The 22,198-nt window shown below is 38.4% G+C and overlaps 1 protein-coding gene across 1 annotated transcript in view; it reads right to left on the bottom strand.

Moving 5' to 3' along the window:
* The window catches only part of Tmeff2 (transmembrane protein with EGF like and two follistatin like domains 2), a 255,992-nt gene extending 234,509 nt beyond the window's left edge, over positions 1 to 21,483 (bottom strand). The window contains exons 1-4 of the mRNA XM_021197527.1: positions 20,425 to 21,483; positions 17,970 to 18,079; positions 10,306 to 10,435; positions 5,501 to 5,527 (exon numbers count right to left, since the gene is read on the bottom strand). Coding sequence (XP_021053186.1) covers positions 5,501 to 5,527; positions 10,306 to 10,435; positions 17,970 to 18,079; positions 20,425 to 20,596 — 439 coding nt within the window. The 5' untranslated portion in view covers positions 20,597 to 21,483. The remainder of the gene's footprint in view (positions 1 to 5,500; positions 5,528 to 10,305; positions 10,436 to 17,969; positions 18,080 to 20,424) is intronic.
* Positions 21,484 to 22,198: the final 715 nt, after the last annotated feature.

Raw genomic sequence — 22,198 nt, 5'->3', positions numbered from 1 at the left:
TTACCAAGCACCTGAGTGATCATGCGCACCTGAATGATCATGAGATGCCCACCTGACGCATAGCGTCATACAGCATGATATTGAGTCACTGGCCTATCAACATCCACCCTGTCTGCATGCATGGCTCGTGTACAGAGCATGCTGAATGCTGATTGGATGATGAAGAGTGGTGAGAGATGAGTGCAGAGGGTGGAGGGGGATAAATTGGGTGATCCCCCAGAATAAGAGGGAGAATAAAGGAAGCTGCAGCGGGAAGCTGCGGAAGCTGCTCAAACCCTGCCCCACCTCTGCTGGACAGAGTGTGGGGCGCGCAGCAAAATCAACCAGTTTCACATGAGAAAGAAAAGATGGCTTGAAAACAACTTTCAGGTTCTCCAACTTCTTACAATAGTTTTTATCAACCCATTTGGTCAGCTGTAGAGGTTGTAATTTATATTTTATTGTGATGTAAACCTTTCTTGTTGGTGCCAAATTATGTATGAAGTAAAGGTTTAACGATGGCAAACCTGATATTGTATAAAAGCAACTGACAAAGAGATTTTTTTCACTAAGTCAAAACAAAATATCAACTGGCTTTCTACTTTAAAATCATCACAATATTAATTACTTTAAAACTTATATGAACTGTACAAATATCAGCTATAAATTCAACTTGTTACTGTACATATCTAATATTAAACTAGTTAAAAGTTCTCTTAGAAGCAAGGTGGGTTTTTTATTAGATATTTTCTTTATTTACATTTCAAATATTATCCCCTTTCTTAGTTTCCCCTCCAAAAATCCCCTATCCCCTCCCCAACCCCTCCCCTTGCTCTCCAACCCACCCACTCCCATTCCTGGTCCTGACATTCCCCTATACTGGGGCATTCAACCTTCACAGGACCAAGGGCCTCTCATCCCATTGATGACCGACTAGGCCATCCTCTGCTTACATATGCAGCTAGAGCCATGAGTCCCACCATGTGTTTTCTTTGATTGGTAGTTTTATTCCAAGGAGCTCTGTGGGTACTGGTTAGTTCATATTGATGTTTCTCCTGTGGGGCTGTAAATCCCTTCAGCTCCTTGAGTACTTTCTCTAGCTCCTTCATTGGGGACCTTGTCAAGGTGTTTTAATATGTGCTTGTAATGTCAGAAAATGAGGCTGAAGCAGGAGGATCCTAAGTTTGAGGTCGGCTTGGATATAATGAAACTTCCTCTAAAGGAAGTAAAACAACAAAGTTTCCCTAGAAGTGCAGAGCCCTATAGTACCGTATGTTGGCTAAGTGCCTATGAACATCCTTATCCCTAAGAAATAAAAATATACCATTGTGTCTATAGCAGGTATCTCTTTTATTTTTAATTCTACAAATGCTGTATACCTCTCAGAAGATGTTATTAAAAATCAATTATGAATTTTGCATCATGCATAACAGGACAGCACATCTGCAAATATTATGGATGCTACGAGTGGGTTTCATTTTGTAGATGGACTTTTTATCTTTAAGATTTTGGTGAGAGTATAAGCAATCCAAAAGTACTCTGAAAAGGAATGAAAGAAAAATCTTCAAAACCTTGTGCTTATAATATAGCTTAAAGATGCAGAAAAGCAGAGCTTAAAATGATCCTCTCAGCACCCACACAGCCCTAGATCTCTAGAGGAGGCTGCTTAAATACTCTTCCTTCCTGCAGTATTTGTTGCCTAAGCAAGTCTGTGGGTATACAGGAGGTGCTCATCCCTCCTACATATCCACTTTCATATTTATAACACCAACTCTCCATATACATACTAAGGGCTCTTGAGTTGATAATCGTATTCAGCCACTTTCTCAAGTTCTCAGGAGTGTGGTCCACACACTACCTTCTTGCACATAAAACAGAAAATTATAGTTTATCTTGAATGTTTTTTTTTCCAAGTACAAACCAATTCATAAGGAATGTTTGACGCTCATGACTTTTAAAAAGGTCTTTGATCCAGCATAGAACTCGATAACACTTATGCTCAAAACTAACTATGTAAAGTTTTTTTTTAAAATAAGTTTTCTTTAACAGCAGAAGATAAGGATAAAGATGCTGAAATGGGCAAAACCACCCTTTCCTATTCATGCGAGGTGGTTATCCTCCTTCATGGACCCCTTTGTGGATGAATACAAAGCAAAGATTATGTTGGAGACACAGTGAGCATGTTTCCTAACAAATGGAATGATTTCAAATGTTTGACCTGAACAGTAAAATAGTTAAAACCTTCCATACCATGTTAATCTTATAAAAATCTTATATCTATTTTAATTATAACAAGATTTTTCTTCAACCACAGTAAATGACAGTTATGTTCTGTGCATATCAATAAAGCTTAAATTATTCTTAAAATAATCACGTCCATTTTTTTTTGCTAATCTGATACTCATCCATTTAAAAGCATAAGCCAATCTAAAACAGGAAAAATTGATGTATTTTAAAAATAAATTTATCCTTAAGGGTTAAGCATTTCATTCATGGCAGTTACCTATGGCAAAAGTATGCGGCCACATTTGCTTATTTCACTAGTCATACCAATGCACTCCTCTTAAGAATCATGTGAAATTTCTGTCAGATTAGGCATTATAAACACAACCATCAACATTCCAAGGTACTCGAAAAGATGATCAAGCTCCTATACATTCACTCTAGAACACATAGCATGTTCAACCATTCAAAGGAAGATCCTGGGTCTACTGAAATCTTTTCAGATCTCTTACTAAAATGTCAGTCCAATTTTAAGCATATTGGAATCAGTAAGCCAAATCCAGCTTTAACAACCCAAAGTCTATGAGATCTGAGCTTGAGTTTATTTTGTCATTGGAGTTACTAATCTATTTAAGAATTTAAGTAAAATTCAGACTTGTTAGTGCCATAGAATACAATAACTTATGAGTCAGGAGAAAAGCAATCTGGCCAACATCCCAGTTTTGCTTCCAATTTAAAACTTTTATTCATATTGCTAAGTTTTTCAGAACATTTATTATTTCAAAGATTATAACTCAGAATTCATAAAAGCATTTCTCAATCCACAGGTTGTGACCCCTTTGGCAAACCTCTATCTCCAAAAATATTTACATTATAATTCATGACAGTAGAAAAATTACAGTTTGAAGGAGCAATAAGAATACTTATATGGTCAAGGACACTACAACATGAAGAACTGTATTAAAGGTCACAGCATTAGGAAGGTTGAGAACCCTGGATTCAAAGGGTTAGATGCCCTATTTCTTAAAAGTAAATATATCTTATTAATCAATTTGGTCAGATATGGAAGTTCCTATCTGTAGACATAATGTTTAGGAGGCAGAAGCAGGAGAAATGCTCTGAGTTCAAGATCAACAACAACCTGCTTAGTGAGACTATCCAGGCTAGGCCAGACGTTTTACAAAGTGACTCTGTCTCAACAATAGTAGCAACAATTTTTTAAGCTTAGAAATTACTATTATTAAGGATTCTATAATTGAAAAGAGTAGTTAAGGAGAAAGAGAAACCACAGGCATCAGAATAGGAGAAAGAAAGAAATTGGGAAAAGAAAGGTGTTTTTCGATAATGTATCCCTCTTGTTATGAACCATGTAGCCAAGGGCATACTTGTGAGAGGAAAATGATTTCCTTAAAAAGCATAAGGTCTTATCCAGGTTAAAGGAGAGTACAAGGAACCAAACAAAGTAACAAAGGCATGGCTTTAGTTCCCTTTTCCTATCTGATACCAACTGCTGAAAGTTAGGAAGCAGCACCTGCACTGACCACACAAATTTTATTTTAAAAGCAAAACAAGATGCATGCTGGGTGGGGAGATCAGCTGGCGGGAAAACGTGTGATGGAAATTTAGCAGGACAATGAAGACATTCTGTGTTCTGAGAATCATTTCTGTTTTCTTTATAATCATGTTAACAAAAGAGCAAGACTTGTTGGGTGCACAGTGGAATAGTTAGGTCTCAATAGAGTAATTGCCAGATTAGACTGCAAACAAAACTAAATGCTCAGGAAATGTACAGAATTTCGCATGAAACAATTTACTATCAAAGCAAGATTTTAAAAATGGACTGATATTTAAATTTTTCAGCGGAGAAGCTAAAGGCACTGTCTTTTTCTATCTTTATGTGAAGACTTAATGTTTTCCAATCAGTTCCTTTCACAGCCTCTGGGAAGATTTCTTGAGAGTACTATTTTCATCACCTTAAGGGAAGAAGGACCATTTTGATTTCTTACAAGTAAAGAAAGCCTGTTGAAATCGAGATGGTGGTCCAGAGCCCTGTGGCATCAAACATAGTCTGTATTTGAGTATTGACTGCTGCTTAGTTTTAGCCTGGGCTCCAAGGTGCAGCTCTGTGCTCTCCAGGTGTAGCTTATTTGAATTAGTGATACTTTTCTCTCTGTAAAACTCAAGTTTCCCAAGCTACATAAAATGTGCACCATTGAGTCTCTAGTTTCCAGAACACAAAGCTTTCTAAGTTCTATCAGCTTCCCTTTTTACAGAATCATAACGTAATTAGTTTATACAATCTAAGAAATCATTGAGATGATACTTATATTTCAAATCCATTTTTGTTTTATTAATCTTATAATTGTATATTGGGGTTTGATCTTTATTTGTGTTGTGTAAATAAAAGTGGTAGTTGGAATTTCATTTGGAAAAGCATCTAGGATATTTATAAGGACATTTAATGTAAAACTAAAGTATTCCTTCAGTTGTAAACCTATCTGATGGGACTTATAAGGTTTCTACCTTTCTCTCACAACATATATCTTACTTCTTAGCTGGCTGGGCATGTTAGGTTACAATATGTATGCCACATCCTTTTAATTTTTTTTTTTTTTTTTTTTTTTTTTGAGGCAGAGGTGGGTTGATCGTTGTGAGTTCAACACCAGAATGGTCTCCACAGAGAGCTCAAAGTCTGCCAGGGCTACACAGTGCATCCTTCCCAAGTGAAACAAAACAAAGGAAAGCAAATAAAAATATATCTTATTTTAGTAAAATTAACATTGTATTGATTTCATCAGGGAAGAAAAGATAATGTCATGATACCTCTGACTTAACTTTTGTTTCATCTTTTTATTTTTATGAACTAATACGTCTTGACTTAAACTTAAAATTCTGCTATAGGAAGTTATTTACATGTTAATGTTTGAGGGCAGTATTATGCATTTAAAAATGAAATATTTAAAAATTTTCTTCCTGAAGTCTTTCTGTCTTACTAAATGTGTCGACAAATGTGTATGTGTTTTGACACTATCTGTTTCAAACTCCGCACAACACACAAGGAAGTGCGTGAAGGAGGAGGTGAAATAAGATGGGTGTGATTCGTGAGTAGACTGAGAAATAGGCATGGCATATACAGCAACCAAACTAGTAGGACAACTTGTCATGCAGTTTTCTTTTCCTAAAATCCAACATTTAGGTTTCTCTTAGATGTCTGCTTTAGAATAGCATCTATCAACAAGAACCCACAACAGCCCACAGAAACATCCAAATACAAAAGGAGAGCAGCAGCTCTTCCTACCTCCATCTCCAGATCCCGATCCTGTATCTGGGAAGAGAAAAGAAAACAGTTCATACTCACTTGAAAAATATATTAAACATTAGTTTTCAAGGTTAGGCTTCCTCTCTTGGTTATCAGCCTTTTCGCTTTGAAACAGGGTCTTTGTAACCCAGGATGATTTACAGTTTGCCCCCCCTGCCTTCATCTCCTAAGTGTGGGGAATCACACGCCTGCACCAGTAGCTTGTTCACTATCTCAATGCTAAAATGTCATTGATGTGGAAACTTGTAGCACTTAACCTGCTAATATACAGTTTTCTCAATTTAATCTAATTTCTATTGGCATAATAAGACATTATTTTTCTTCTTAAATTTTATGAAACCTGTATCATACAGCTTTGAGGAAAGGAAGTCCTGCTTGAGCGTGGGAGTCCTCCCTGCTGGCACTTTGACCAGGCCGAGTTGGAGACTTTGACATGATGAGATGCTTCTATCACTGCATTTTCAAAACTAAACAGCATACACAATGAGGCTTCCATTCCTGCACACTGCTTATAAACAAAGGAAAAAAGAGTAAAGGGAGCACTTTGTGTGGATGAGGAGCTGCTCAATGCCACACTGGCTGAGGACTTCATCTTCAGGGATGTTAGTGCTGAAATGAGTAGACCTGAGCTTTCTTGGCCTCGGTGCTTGCAGTGAAGCAGAGAGACACTGAGATGCTGGCACGGGAACACACCTGCACCACCGTTTCTTACCCTGCTTCTTCCTGCGCTCCCTTCCCAGTCACTACAGGTAGATAAAGGTGACTCTTTCTAAGAACATGAATTGCAGAACTTCGCAGTGCCTTGGTCTGAGTCAAAATTTTAAATTTCTATCTGTTCCTAAATGAAGACAATATCCTTTCTCTGCTTATTTCTTTGCATTCAAAAGATATCCCAATGTGCATTTCTACTCTTAATTCTAGGCAATGAGACAACACTGGTAGCCTCCTTCAGCCATGCTATTACTTTTCTACGTTGGAATTGCATCCAGGATTCAAGACTTACATAAAAACCCTCCTCAGTTGGTTTTTCCCTTGTAGTCTAGTTGAATTAATGTAAAACATTTCTTGTTCATGCTGGGCTCTTTGAGATTTTGTGGAGACACACTACATAGAGTGGCCAGAGGGATAAAAATCCACAGAGCTGACATTTGGGGAAGAATGGGTCAGTCTATAAAACATGTCCTCCTTTGTGGCATTAACAGTGCTGTGGTGGAACAGCAGTGGAACATAAATCTTAGCGGCAACTCAGAGTAACTAACACTGTATTATACAAGGATCGCAGTTCATTCATTAACTACCATCATGACTTTGGGCCATATCCTTTACCTAAAGGCAAGATATATATATATATATATATATATATATATATATATATATATATATGTTTGTGTGTGTTAAGATTAAGTGAATATTCTTATATATTTATTTATTATACATTAAAATATAAAAATATTTTAAATATTAATATATTTGAATATACATTTCTTGACAAATATATATTTATGATATATATTTCTTAACAAATACACAACCAACACTTAGGGTTTGATTTGACATTTTAATAATGCCCAATTATGAATGACTCAATACATTCCTTTTTGCAACAGGAACATACTCCAACAGTTAGAACACATTCATTAGTTACAAAACAGCTTCTTTGGGGCAGAGTAGTGCTTGAATGGCCAACATTTACTAAGTTTCCTATTAGCACACTTTCATACATAAGATTTTAATTGGTTTTGAATTAATTTGAAAGCTTACTTCACTGCTATTCTTATGTGAAGGAACCAGGTCGAAGCTGTCCTGAATTGGGACTATCACATCCTGTCTGTATGCTTACAGCATATGAAGTCTATTTCTCATTTCTTACTAACATCAGAAACTTCCATGAGGTGGGACAATGTGATGCTTGTCCCTCTAAACTTTACTATGACACACACAAAGAGAATTGTACCCATGTTCACAGGCTCCAGGTTGCTAAATGACAAGCAGAATCCTAGGCAGCCTTTCGATGTTTATTCCTTCTGTTTAACAAGTGAATAATAGCTTACTTTAAATGTGTGAGCACAATCTGAAGTACAATCATTAAAATGTTGAGAAAACATCTTGCCTGTTGATCTGTAGGCTTTTGGGTTAATATATGTGTTTGGAAAAAGTCAGGGAAAAAATAGAATTGTTTTGGATTTTATCTTCCACATGTGTTTCTAAAACTTCATTCCATCCACATGATTAGTGATTGATTTGACCCAGATTAAATAGCTAGGGAAGAAAAGAGGTTTAGATGGGAAAATGGGCACTATAGTCAACTTCATCATTATGAAATACTTGTGGGAAGCTTTAATGTTTTCTCAATTGTAGGATGAGTCATCATGACAAGCCAGAAATAAGTAGACTCAGAAAGTTGCAGAGAGGCACACACATCCTGGCAAGGAAGGGATACTATTGGACAAGAATCTGGGCTCTTCATCAACTCCATTCTTGCAAAGCAAGAACTTAAGCTGACAATGAGGCTGGCTACAAGGAAGCTACATTCTAGATTAAAATTTCAGTGTTCCCCAGCCACTTATTCCCAGAGAATACAACTTGCAACCTCCACTCACTGTCAAGGAACATTAAAAAAAAAATAGGAAAATTATGAAGAAAAGTGAGATCCGCAATTTATTTGCCATCAGGCCTGGCTAATCACTTGGTTTCTCTATCACTGCTCAGACCAAAACCCTTTTAGATTCTCCAGTCAACAGAAGATGCATTCAGCTAAACTGGCTGACTAATTAAATCCTGTAGAAATCTAAGTATGCAAATGAGGTAAGGACAGCTTCTTCGATTGTGATTAAATTTTCTACTTGGCTAAGTATTTATTTTCATAGTAAAAGCAGCACACTGGAGACTAGCATGAATAGACTTGAATGAATCAGACTGTGTAGACTGACAGGAACTCAGAGGCTGGGAGAAAACAAAATCATTTTTTGGTATCAGATGCCATTTGCCATAGCCATAGCTCCTGGTCCAGTTGTTATGACTGTTTCCTACCTATTGGTGCTCACTGGGTGATGTACATGTTCCTCAGCTGCCCTCCTGGATCATCATCTAAACAAAGCTTTTTACTGCTCCCTGCAGGGTTCACTGAAACCCCCCTGAGGTCCAAAGGTTCCATGTATTTCTGTTTCATTCGTTCTAAAGTAGTTGTTCTTTATTGTTTTGTCCTTTGGTATAGATGGCTGATTTATTTTCATAGCTTGCTTCTTAGTGCTTTCTCCTATGCCCCAATCCCTACTCTGAGGCTGGCTTTTGGTCCTCTTCCCCACCTCTGAGCTGCACTCTTGCCTCCACTTTTACACACACGTCTTACTCCATGCCAAGCAGCAATGGCCTGTCCTGCCAAATCTGTACTGACCACAGGCACTGTGCCTTGCCATCCTGACCATTATCCTGATACGTCATTAACTTGCAAGGACAAAGAATCATTCAGAAAAGACCCCTTCAAAACCAGCACAAAATCAAAAGGCTATATCACTGTAGCTGAGAAATGTTCTTGTTTCATTGTCCCCTGCTCCTTCTGGAAACTGTGGTAATGAGCAGGAGACCTTCAAAGATCAGTCACCACTAACTTTAAGGAGACTGAAGAGAGTCAGTCTTCCAAGGATCCCATAACTTTGTTCTTACTCACTGTATACCCTACCTCAACCAACAACACATACTTCTCATGTTACACCCTAAAATAGAAAAACCTGTTATCCCAGAGGGACTTTTACAGAAGATTCCCTAATATTGTTTTGTTATTGTTGAAAGAAGTTTTCCAATTGTATTATCATTTTTTCCTGAACCATGACCTTCCAGAGAGTTTTTCTTAGGTAACTATAGTGATCCTGATGTGTTACTTACTGTTAATTTAGGGCAAGTGCTTCAGATGCCCATGGCCTAAGCTGTGCTTGGCTCCCCTTTAAAGCACTGCCTTCTGAAGCAGGCTTTGCCTAACTGCATTTTCTTTTTAATCTGTTGTCACTTTTTTCTCTACCTGTAAATTTCTGGGATGTAACACCCTCACCCCCACCATGTGTATACACATGTACACACACACAAACTACACGAGAGAGAGGGAGAGAGNGAGAGAGAGAGAGAGAGAGAGAGAGAGAGAGAGAGAGAGAGAGAATAAAATGCAGGAAAAGAAAAACAATCAAACAGCAAAATAGAACAAAGTACCCCAAAAAGCTAAGACAATTGTGGACTTCCTTCCTTCCCTCCCTCCCTCCTTCCTTCCTTCTTTCTTTACTGCCTTCCATCATTCTAAAAACAACACAAATAAAGAGTGCTGTAGAACCTGAGTTTAACTGTGTCAGAAAGACAGATGTTAGTGTAAATTATTCACACTGCCAATGCACTCTTCAGTATGATCTGCTAAGTGGTATCCAGCACATCTTACGGTTAAAATCTAACATTAGTGCCTCCACAAAAATACTTGTTAACTTCAGAACTCCAACTTACAAAGGTGCACCCTAGAAGATAGCACTATTTCTCAAAGAAGCAATCAACTGAACAAACAGAAACTTGGTTTATGAATCTGATATTCAACTCAGATTTCTAATTATATTTACTTCAGTAAACAACATATGTATTTAAAGATACCAGTTGTGAACTGATGCATTTCCTCTCTTTTACAGACATATTTGAAATAAAAGAAATCACAATGCACAAAAATGATGCACAAAAGAATAAATGGAATCCCAAGTTCATGCACGGGAAGGTTGCTTTTTTTTTTTTTCCCCAGGAACACTCATGGTGCATACCTGTAGCACAGGAGCCTTCTGAGACCACAAGTATCTCACTCTGCTGTTTGCAGGCAGCTTGCCTCAGGTAGCACTCATTCTGGTAGCTCTCTCCATTGGAGCCACACACAGGCACGTAGTCACTGTTACACTGAAGAACAAAGAGAGGAAAAAAACAGACACACACAAACAAAAAAAAACTACGGTTGTTATTGGATTCTGCATTCCTCAAACATCCTAAATACAAGTAACTATTTCCAAAACAAACCACATCTTTTGGTTTTCAGTGATCTCTAGTTGTTGGTTTGTAAGTGCCTGTCATTCAAAGATAGGAAAAGTCGATGTCAAGTGGACCAATTGGTCCTTTGATTTAGACAGAGGGAACACAAGTATCTAAATTAATTAGGTGATTCTAAGAAAGTGACTGAGCCATTAGCACACAAAAGATGTAACAACAAACTTACCACTATTATTTAATTGTTTTCCTGAGGTAGCCTTGCTAACTTCTTAGGGTGAAAATAAACAATTTAGCCACGTCAAGTTATTAAAATCAAGGCTGATGGCTGTGTTGGCAGCAGAAATATTTGGCTGAAATTTCAAAACTATAATAACAAAATAAAATATCCAGTTACTCTTTGGTTTATTTTTTCTATTGAATTTTTAATCTTGATAAATTAAAGAATATTTAGATAAGATAGATTTTCTTATTACGTTTTATCATTAAGTCTTTGGATATTGATAAAGAAAAAGTATTAGAAGCAAGAGGTAACCTTCATATCAAACTTGTTGAATATCCCAAACGATCACGTTTGAGATATGTGTTTGAAAAAGAGAAATGCTCATTTTTAGAATAACCTCATTACCAAAAAACTACATATTTTTACAATGGAAATTAGACAGCCTACTGGGTACAGTCATCATATTATAATCACACTCTAAGGCATTAGAGATACTTGGCTGTGTCCTATACCTGCTAATTACACCAGGATGTGATTATCTGCTGATTACTACTACTGATGTACTTCATTGTTTAATTATAACAAATGAAATGATCAAGATGATTATTTATCAAGGCTTGCCTATGCCAGAAACACAATAAGGAAAACCATGCATGCAGATACATGTGAAAATGCTTTTCTGTTTACTACTGTTAATTAAAATGTTTGAAGTTTTGACGTGCTAGAAATTTACAATTCATACAAAATAAATCAGCAACCTATCCAGGTAGCAGGAAAATTTTAATATTCGTGTCTATATTTTTATGTCTATCACATGTAAATTTTAACTCAAGGATTTATGCCAATGAGCAAAAAATAAAACTGGCATAAGGTAAGAATTTAATTGACAAAGCCTTGGGACATATTTTTATGCTGTAATTTCTTACATTATCTGTGCCCTTTTATTCACAATAGCCTATTTAATCCTCTTTCTTACTTTTACATAATAAGAGCTTAGTCATCCTGAAAACTTACCCGTTTATGTACATATTTTGTGTATGTGTACATTTGTGCGTGTGCTTGCTGACTCTTGTATGGGTTTATGTCTATGCGTAGAGGCCAGATATTGACATTAGGTGTCTTTCCCAATCACATCTTCATCTTTGTTTGAGTCAAGACTTCCCCCTGAGTTTGGAGTTCCCAGATTCAACCAAATTCAACAGATTCTGCCTGTCTAGAAAGCTCCTGAGACCCTCTTGTGCCTGCCTCTTCATGCTGTAATCATGGAAGTGCACTGTCATACCCATACTTTTTACATAGGAAATGTGGATTAAACTCAGGTTTTTATGCTTGCACAGTAAATTCTTTATTTTCTAAGCCATTTCCCAGTTCTCCACCCTGACAGTTTATATGTATTACAAATCAGTGCTTTCTAAATGAAAGGCACATGAGTCTTGCCTTTGTTCTATCACTGAATAATTTAAATGTTAAATTTTGATAATTGGGCATCTTTTTTCAAACATAAAATACAAATTTTATGGGATTCATGTTATGGTTACAATTACTAACAGCACGATTTACTACATCTTTTAGAAATCATCATTATTTCTATAATTAATAATTAGATATTCTGAATACCTGGTATTCATTTAATAATTCTACTCTATAGCTATACTGTTGGTTCATAGACTCAGTATATAGCTATACACGATATTGATTTGATTCTGAGTTTTTGGTAATCTATTGCTACTACTTAACTAACTAAGCAATCCTCTTATGATAGGTGACACCTATGGCTGAACATCTTAGTGAGCTTTCTATACATGTACATATTTTTGGAATTATATTTGATAAGTGGCAACTATAAGACAGAGTATCTCCAGTGCTAATTCATGGCAAAGACAACATAAAAATGACAGTAACATTTTGAATTTTCCAATGAGAAGTACTAAAGGATAAAAGAACAAATAAGTGTAGTGCAAATTTCATATTCATGGCCAGGAAGACAAGTAGACAGTCAAGTACTAGATAAATGTGCAGTGTTCAGGGACAGAGACAGGAGAATGGGCTTTGGGCGTTCACCAAGCTACGACGGAATCTGATGATGGGAGGAGAGAAGAGGAAGAAGGGGAGAGCTGGTAACAATAGAAAATAGACTGGCTTACTGTCTCTTTAGACACATGATAGCTAAAATTGATGTGGATGACTGCTTGGTTAGCCTCTCAAGGTTAGGTCTGGCAATCTCACCCCTGGTTATCTTTTAACCACTGTTTAGCAACGTTTTGTGCACAGATTATTTGAGTTCACATTTTCTTCTGCATAACTTTGATTGTTTTTCCTTTTCTTCTTTCTCAGTTGCTTTAGGTTAGTCAAATAGAGGGCTAGTGGCTGGGGCAGAGAGTTTGCAGATTATTATCTTTGTCAGGTTCTATGACACGATTCTGATATACATCTTAAAATAGTAAATAAACTGGTGAAGTACTCATGTCACTTCTGGGGGATGCATGCAGTAAGCCAAATGTGAACAGTGCTTAAAACGGGGCTGCCAAGTTCCATGCAGAAGCCAAAAGGGGGATTTGTGAGAGCTGAGAAGAGCTTAGCTGTAGATTATCACCACAATGTTTTTGGCCCTTACTACCATGACTTGCACTCATTAAAATGGAAACCACAAGAGGACAGGGATACTCTTAGTCACTAACGCTCAAGGGTGGATGTCTAGTTCTGTTTTTCTTCTGTCTCTCACTGTCTCTATATAGGGGATGGTATGTTACTCAGTGGTTAAAGGTTTGTAAGTTTCTAAAATAGTGAACTGAGATACATGAGGGAATTAACACAAGATTTAACAACACAAGTTTCATTGTAAACATCACCTATTAAATGGAAATTATCTGATATTCATAGCTTATTTTTACTAGCAGAATTTCCACCTAGCATTCACAGTGAAGTACCATGACGGTTTTAGAATTGGAAAACAGTGAAGCTGTGGCGACCCTCTGTATGAGAATCGGGAAACTGCCGCACTGAAATATGCCGAGTTCTGGAAAATGGTTCTGGGGCAGTCAAGACCTTGTTTACAGTCTGAATAAGGGGAAAATGGATGTTTAGTCACTTACTAAAGTCTACAAAGTTATCTGGTTAACAAAAACAAAATTAAGCCATGGCTATGGTTAAGTCTATAAATGTATGTGTTATATAAACTTAAAAGAAGAATTTGTGATTCCATTTTCCTTGTTTTTAAAAATCTGAAGTTTATTTTCCAAATATGTGTTTTCAATAAAATGAAATTGTCCCCAAGGTTCCATATTGCTTAAGACACCCATACACTACCCCTTGGCCAGGGAATAAAAAAGATGAAAAACATATCATGTGATTAAATGCTTGTTTGGTTAATATGAATTTTAAAGCTGAAAATTCAGCATCTCAAAGCTATATGTGACTTAAGTTTTATCTATCGCCAGCACCTTCCACAGAGTCTGGCATGGAGAAGGTTCTCAACAGATGTTAAGTGAATTCTGTTATAGTCTGTTGTCAAAGGCTGAGGAAGAATAGCTTAAGATATAAAATAATACTTTTTCAGAGAATAAAATGTTTAAAAATCTGTATGTGTTGCTGTTTGGCAGTTCCAAAAGTAACTTTTATTTCTTCAGAACTACTTCTTGCATGCATTATGTTGGTGCTTTAAAAAAAAGGGGGGGGGCAGGTCTTTGACTGTGGTAGATATGACTATAACTCTCCATGTTAAATCATTAAAGGACACGGGTTCTATGTCAAAGCCCAAAGGACAAGTAGCCCATGTGAGGCTTCAGAGGTGGAGAGGAACCAAGCTCCACAGTTGGTGGTCAGACATGCACTAGAGCCCTGACTGAGGATGCTATGAGTTCCCCTTAGCCATGACAACCGAGAGTGACAATCACTGGATCCAATAACTAATCAAAACTGCACATCTATGAAGAAAATAAGCATTCGTGAAGACCTTAAGTTCTGGGGAAATTTTTGAGCAGCAGTAGTAACTGAAAATTTTTAGATATAAAACATAGTTTTGTAAATGCAACTATTTAATATCTAAATTGGAAAATTCTTAAGAAAGCATAAAGCTATGTCATATATTAAGCTTATAAATTATCATTGATCATTGTGGAACCAGTACTAAGAACAACTATATCTCTTTATCTGCCTCCCTTCCTCCTTTCACCTTTCTGTTGTTCTTCCTTTGTTTATTCATCCATTTTCTTCTATTCACTCTTTCAGTTTTTCTTCACAATTGATTTATCAGGTTGACTAGTGTACCTTTTGGTATTACCTAGGAAGATAGGATGCCTGAGATTATATCATGTTGTAAACTTTTATTTTATTATCTAAGAATTATTTGTATAGGATTAACACCCCTTATCCAATGTGTTTTAGAGACTCAACATTTGGGATCTTGGCATTTGTGGAATGACAGAATAGACTTCACCTTTTGAGCATCTATTCAAAATACTCCCAGTCAGAAACACTTAAAAAGTTCAAAACATTTTAAACATCATGATGGATTTTAGACTATTTCAGAATTTGGATTTCTGGGTTACATATGTTCCACTTGTATTGTTTTGATTATTAATTATTGTTTATAATAAACTGGCATTGCTGTTGTGTTATTGGAATTTTCATTTGAATACTTAGTAATATTAAAAAATTATAATTGATGTACTTAAATGTAAATATATCATTTGGTTTACTGTGTTTCATATTCTAGAATTATGACTTACTTAATTGGAAACTATTTATATTAATGGTCATGAATTTCCTCATCTTATAAACAATGTAAAGAACCTGAGAATATATCTAAATGGCGGAGCACTTGCCTAGCACATGCAAGGTCCTGGGTTATGTCACCAGCAATGCAGAAAAAGTAAGAAAAGAGGGAAAAAAAGAATGAAGTATGGAAGAAAGGAAAAATAGTGAGCCAGCTAAACAAACTTATCTAACTTATTAGTATTGAATGAGTTTCGAAGAGTAGAAATTAGTGTATTTTAAAGTATCTAAGGGAAGTGAGATTCATATAAGCTCATTTTAGTGTTTTAATAATAATACATATTAGGAAATATTTAAGTTATGTACAATGTGTGCATTTATGTTTGAAATTTATCTCACGTCCAGAAAGACTAATGTAAATCCAATTTTAAATATAATAACTTACACTCATATCTGAAAATGTACAAGGAACAGAAATTTAGGATACTACATAGAAGAGATTTTCAGATGTCTTCATTTTTATCAGCTAGAAGGGGAGAAAACATTAAAAATAGGAAAAAACCCTCACAAAACAACATGAAAACCCTGAAGACTGACTGGGAAGAAACTAGTTCAAGGAGCTCCTAGCTCAACATAGTTCAGCTCATGCAAGTTGTACAATTTTATTTAACTATCGCCTTGATTTAGACATTCAATAATTATTATAAATATACAAAGTCTAACTTTACTACTAGAAAGATGTCTTTTTTCCTCTTAAAATACTCACTATTGTAAAACACACTAATAATATAATCCAGTACAAGGAAATACATTTATATTTCCTATTCAAATTTTCATTTGGCAGCTAAAAATCAAACACAGTTCCTTTCATAAGAAAAGTGATATGCTTCCATTTTGCGCATTTAGCCATTTAGAATTATACCAGTTCCTTTTCTTTCTTTCCGGTGAAACACAAACACCTCATTTGAGGAACGTGCTTTGTGAACCATTTTATGCTGCTTACAAGTTTACTTACTGTATCTATCCCTGGCTACAAAAGTAAGTGAAATCCACAGGAATCACAAAGTTAAAAAAGAAAAAAAAAAAGGTATGAAATTCCATGGGCATGATTTCTCCAATTGGTTTTCCATCCTCTTTGGTCACCATTTGCAAAAATTATAAATGGAAAATTCTCATGTTCCATCTCCTTCACGTAGCTCTTCACTCACTGTGGTGGAGACCTTGAAAGTTGAGGCCACATGTATGTGATCTGCACTGATGAATCTCTAAAGCCATGGCAATGTCTTTGGCCACTTTAAGCTACCAATCAACTTGCTCAGTTTCTCAAAAAGGAGGAAAAAACGCACAAGGAGCTTTTATCTTCACTAACAGCATCTCAATCCATATTTAAAGGTGAGTTGTCTTATCTGCCTCACCAAGACGTAGGGTTAAGTCCTATGTATTCACTATTAAATCAATATTCAATATGGTACATTAAATCAGATATGTGAATATTACTTTGTGTTTCTATTTTTTCAACAACTCATTTTTTTATAATTTTAGAAGTGCCTTTGATATTGTTTATAGTTTTATTTATATGCATATTTCTTGCCTCAGCTTAAATTAGATGTAAATGTTTGTTTTTAAATGTAATTCAATAATAATCGAGTGTGAGTATAAGGGACTAGTTCAACATCCAAGTTATTTGAGGCTATATATTACTATATGAACATTTTGAAAAGAAGCAGACTCCAGTAATTTTCATAATGGCAAATGGGATAAATAATGATTATAATAACAAGAGTGGCAGCATCATTTTAAATTAATTTTAACAACTTTGATGATAACTTCTTTGTAAAAATATACTTTTCTTTCTAGCTGTTGAAAGCCTCTCTGATACATGACAATGTCCACTGTTCTGCTTATGAATCAACATGAGGCTCTATGTGCTCATATGAATTCCTAGGAGACTATGTAGTTGTTTAATGTGCTAGTCTCAAAATCTTTAATGTATACAACAAGGTTCATGGTTGCCAAACTGGCACAGTAGTTTAGGAATGACCTTATAGTTAACATAAAATTGCATCCTATTGACAGGATAAGGAAACCAAAGTCAATTAAATTAAACAACAATATAATAATAATAATATTAATAACAACAACAACAACTCGTGAAGAACAAAAGTACAAATCCACATCTGTTATCCACTGACAACTTTGACAATTATTCTCAGTCAATTGACCTATAAAATGTACACACCAATGTTTTAGGAAGGCATACTTTCTGTCCATAACTAAAAAGTAGAAACTGAAGCTTATCCAACATCAGTGGCATTTTTGACTAGGTCATACACAGGTCTCGAAAAGGCATATGACATCTTGACATCAGCTTGCTCTCTTGCTAGTACTTTTGTTTGATGTTAGCCTCCTTTTGAGTCTGCACAGTTACAACTTGCCAAATGAAGGGTTGTACAAGAAGCTCACTGCCTCACAGCCTCTTTAATGAACTGAAGCAGCAAATATCAGCTATCTTACCTTGAACTGACAGACGCAAGTCACAGTGTCTCCAATCCTTAAACATTCCCCGTCAAATTTACAGGTGTTGGTGTCACACAGGAAGAGATCATTTTCTCTGTCATCATAACCTCAAGTTGAAAAAGAATGCTCCAGTCACTTTAAAATATTATAATGTATAAAGAGAATTCTAGTTTGAAGCATGAACAGAATTTTCCTAAAATTTAATTCCAACAGCCATAAGTTTGCCTTTTACTAATAACCTCAATAATAGTCCATACATTTACAACTGTTTTCTAATAAAGTCTCCCTCAGTATCATCTTCTGAGCATGTTTTCTTAAATTTAGCTTAGACTAATAGTGACTGTGTGAGTGAAAGTTTGACACTTGCTTCTCTGCTTTCTTTTTAGTTTTTTTTTTTTCTCACTAAGTAGGGTATATCAGTGACCCAAACTCAGTATTTAGGAAAGGATTTGGTGATGGTTTGTGGATGCCATTTTAATATTTCTCTGTCTTTAATTGTTCTTTGCTTTAAGATGTGAAATGACCCTTACTTACATTTTTTTTCCAGACAAAGAGGAAGCAAAACCTCAATAATAAAGATAAACAGACTTGGTGTTTTCTGTGAAGGTCTTTCTGACTCAAAGGAAGACTGATCACTTTCAACTTAACAGGGATGGGAGGGGGCTGCCAAGTTCTTCACAACCTTCCTAGAAATACAGTTCTTCATTTTTAGTTAGTGAACACAGCTTTGAGATATCTGGCTTATAATGTATTTCCTCATTGTTAATGTTATATTCAAGCTAGGTATTCCTAATACCATTATCAGTTAGGAAACAAACTAGTCATGTTGAACATTAGTTATGATCAAATTTTAAGGATATTATGTTCCCAAGTGGAATTTATTCTTTTAAAAATAGCATACACGAATGCAGGAACCAAGAATAAGTTAGAGACATGTTGTGTTTCATAAAATGCCAAATTTAGAAATTACCAAAAGCAGAACCAAGTCAGTCTACTGACCCAAATCTAATACGACTCTACATTTCAACTTGTCTTAGCAAAGGTTAAACTGGAGTGGTGCACATTAATTAATTGACCTCAGGAGTTGTATTAGTCATCTCTTAGAACTATACATGCCTCCACCTATAAGTTACACTTAATAATCACATCCTTTGAAAAGTTACACACACTTCCTTTCACTTACACATCTCTAAAGGCTACCTTATTCAAAGACAGATTTAATTGTGAGATTTTATTTAACTAAAATGAAATGTTATAAACACACTTGCTAAAACGAGACCGGATTAGACCATGGGGACAATGACCATGTGTGTTTATAGAGTTTAAAAAGCCAAAGAAATTACACTATGATTCTTCAGGTAATAGACTCTCAGATACTGAAATGTAAAATCAGCCAGTAAGAGTGCAATAACTTCGATCTTTGGGCCCCTTTCAATTAGAGGTTTCAATAGCATGCAGGTGTCAAGCTTTAGCATTCTGACAGAGACTGAATGAGCAAGAGGACTGCCTGACAATGAAACCCAGTGCAGAAGTGAAGGGGTTGGAACCAGCCATGGTAGGGTCTCTGTGCTCTCAGAAGAGAGTGTATCAGCCCTGGGGCATGCCCATTCTGGTGTGGGGGCGGGGATCTGTGTTTGCTTCTTTCTCAACTTCTGTCTTCCACATAGGAACTTGGATGGACATACTTTGGCTACAAAACCAATCTCTTTTGAAATCAATGGCGTTTGCAGCCAAAGAAAGAGAGAAGGGAGTGGGGGTGGGGGTGAAAGGAGAGAAGAAAGGGAGGGAGAGGGCGCGCTAGAGAGAGCAAAGGAGAGAGCTAGGGAGGTTTAAACAGAACAAGCTAGAGGAGAAAAGAGAAAGGGGGGAGGAAAGGAGAGAGAGAGAGAGAGAGAGAGAGAGAGAGAGAGAGANAGAGAGAGAGAGAGAGAGAGAGAGAGAGAGAGAGAGAGAGAGAGAGAGAGACTCCGTTCCTGGAAACTTGCCTCCTTAGAATATCTGTGACCCAGTGCTGACTAGAAAACCCCTGCATTCAGAAGCATTTTCGGCAGGACTTAACAGTTTCCCTGCAGTCATCATTTGATTTATTGCTTTCTTGATTGTTCTTTCTCATAAAGTTATTTCTCGCACATCCAAGCTAGACTCTTTTTTTTTAATGATGGGAAATATTCTCCGTTACTGTTTCCCCCAGGATGGAGAACTACCTCTGTAATATATCTCTAAATCCTCCAATTTCAAAAGAGGCAAATGTCTGTGGTTCCCCACACCTGTACTTTGTTCCTATCCCAGCACGCCCAGCCTTAGCTGAAGCAGTTCTCAATGTTTCTCAGGATTGAGGTGGGAAGTTCTGGGTTTCAGGCAGTGGCTGGGCAGACACATGAGAGTAGACAGGTCTGTGCAGGTTCCGCGCTTGGAGAGGTGAAGGAGTAGAGGGCTGAGGGTCTGGACTTACCGGAGCAGTTCCAGCCGGTGGGCGTTTGGCAGTCACTTAAGGAGGTAGGGAAAGCAGCGAGTTTTACCGGGCGGGCTATGATAAGCAGCGTCACGGGCAGCAGCAGCAGCCAGCAGAAGCCCTCGCAAAGTGTCCAGCTGCTGCACTGCCGCGGGGACTCCCACAGCACCATGACTACTTCGCGCAACTCTGCAGCAACCAACGGCTTCTGAAGAACACGGGATCGCGGGGGCCACGCAGCGGGCTACTGAGCATCCCGCGGACCGCGGCAGCAGAGGAGGGGGCGGCGGCAGGGACAGCCGGCGGTGATACTGCGGCCAAAGGAGAGCATGATCTCCGGAGTTTCAGCAACATCCAGTGACCCGGCTCAGCCTGCAGAGTGAGAGGATAGTCCGCTGAGAAGCTGCGCCCCAGATGCAGGGAGCTGCTGCCATAAGGAACAGGGTCGGGGCAAAGGAGGAGCAGGAGACAGAAACCAGGGTGCGGAGAGGAGGCGGCCAACCGGCCGAAGAGAGGAGCGCGACCAGACAGGGTGGAGGGACAGTCACAGCGCCCCGCAGCCCAGCCGCCGCCTCTCGCGCTCTGCCGCCCGCATCCCTCTGGCGTTTGGGAAGCAGCAGGTCCTTAGCCCGCCCGGGGTCACGTGGGAAGCGGCAGTCGGACTCTGATTGGCGGAGCGGGATGCAGGTCCCGGGAGGGAGGGGTCGGTGAGGAGGTGCAAGGAGGAGGCGGCTACTGATGCCACAGATGGGCTAGTTCTCTAGGCTCTAACCCGAGTAGGGCTAGGCGGGATGGCTCCTGGGAGAAGCTCAGGCTTCAGGGCGGCTACTCCCACGTTTTTTCATCCCACTTGCCTGGCTGTTCTGCTCCATGACGCCCCCTACTGTGTGCAAGGTCCCGGCTTGCGCCTCTCTTCCGTGCGTGACCCCGGGCTGCCAGCACCCGCTGCGGCTGGGTGGCCTTGTCTTCCAGCTGGATGTGGTGGGGGCGGAGTAGGTGGAGGACCCGCAGCTACAGGGCAATAGGGGAAGCGGGTAGGAAGCAGAGGGCGTCCCGCCGGCGCCGCCGGGCCGGGAAAGGGATCCAGGCTGGGCATGTCCTGGTAGCTTAAGAAGCATTAGGATGCTTCTCTAGGCGGTGGCAGAGAAAAGAGGGCGAGAGGCGGCAGTGCGAGAGCCAAAAAGCTCTGGTGGCTTAAAGCAGCAGCAGCAGCAGCAGCTAGCTCCCCGAGCAAACCCGACGGTGTTCGCCAGGCTGGAGCAGCCAGTTTCGCTGGCTCTCCCCATTCTCCCCGTACCTCCTATCCCTTCCAGTCTCTCCGCAGCTCAGCCCTGCTAAGATAAGATTCCCTTTCCCTGGAGCTCTTTGGTAAGGTACAGACCGGAACTTATTTGTGGGGCTGTCTAAAAGGTTCAACCAAATGTTGTTGGAAGGTCAATTTTGGTCGGGATAGGAGGCCGGAGGAGCAGCGAGAGGCTTCCCTGCATCCAAGCTGAGAATGGGTTACAGGACGAATCCACAGCGAAGCGGCATCCCGGAGGAGATGATTGGAGTGATTGGGCGGTAGACCCGGGCGCTTTACACCGTGTCTGTGGATCCCCAGCTACCTGGGAGAGGCAAGGGAGCCTAGCCCGGCAGGAGTCACTGCCTCCGCTTGGTTCTCCTTAGCACCAGCGCTCGGGGAAACAACAGAGCGGTACCCGCCTTCCTTCTGCTGCACTCCACGCACTTAGACACACTCTTTAGCTTAATGGCATGTTAGTTCTCAGGGCCC

Source organism: Mus pahari, chromosome 5 (genome assembly GCF_900095145.1).
Source record: "Mus pahari chromosome 5, PAHARI_EIJ_v1.1, whole genome shotgun sequence".
NCBI lineage: Eukaryota > Metazoa > Chordata > Mammalia > Rodentia > Muridae > Mus > Mus pahari.
The sequence above is the reverse complement of the archived record's forward strand: the minus strand, read 5'-3'. Positions and strand labels throughout refer to the sequence as shown.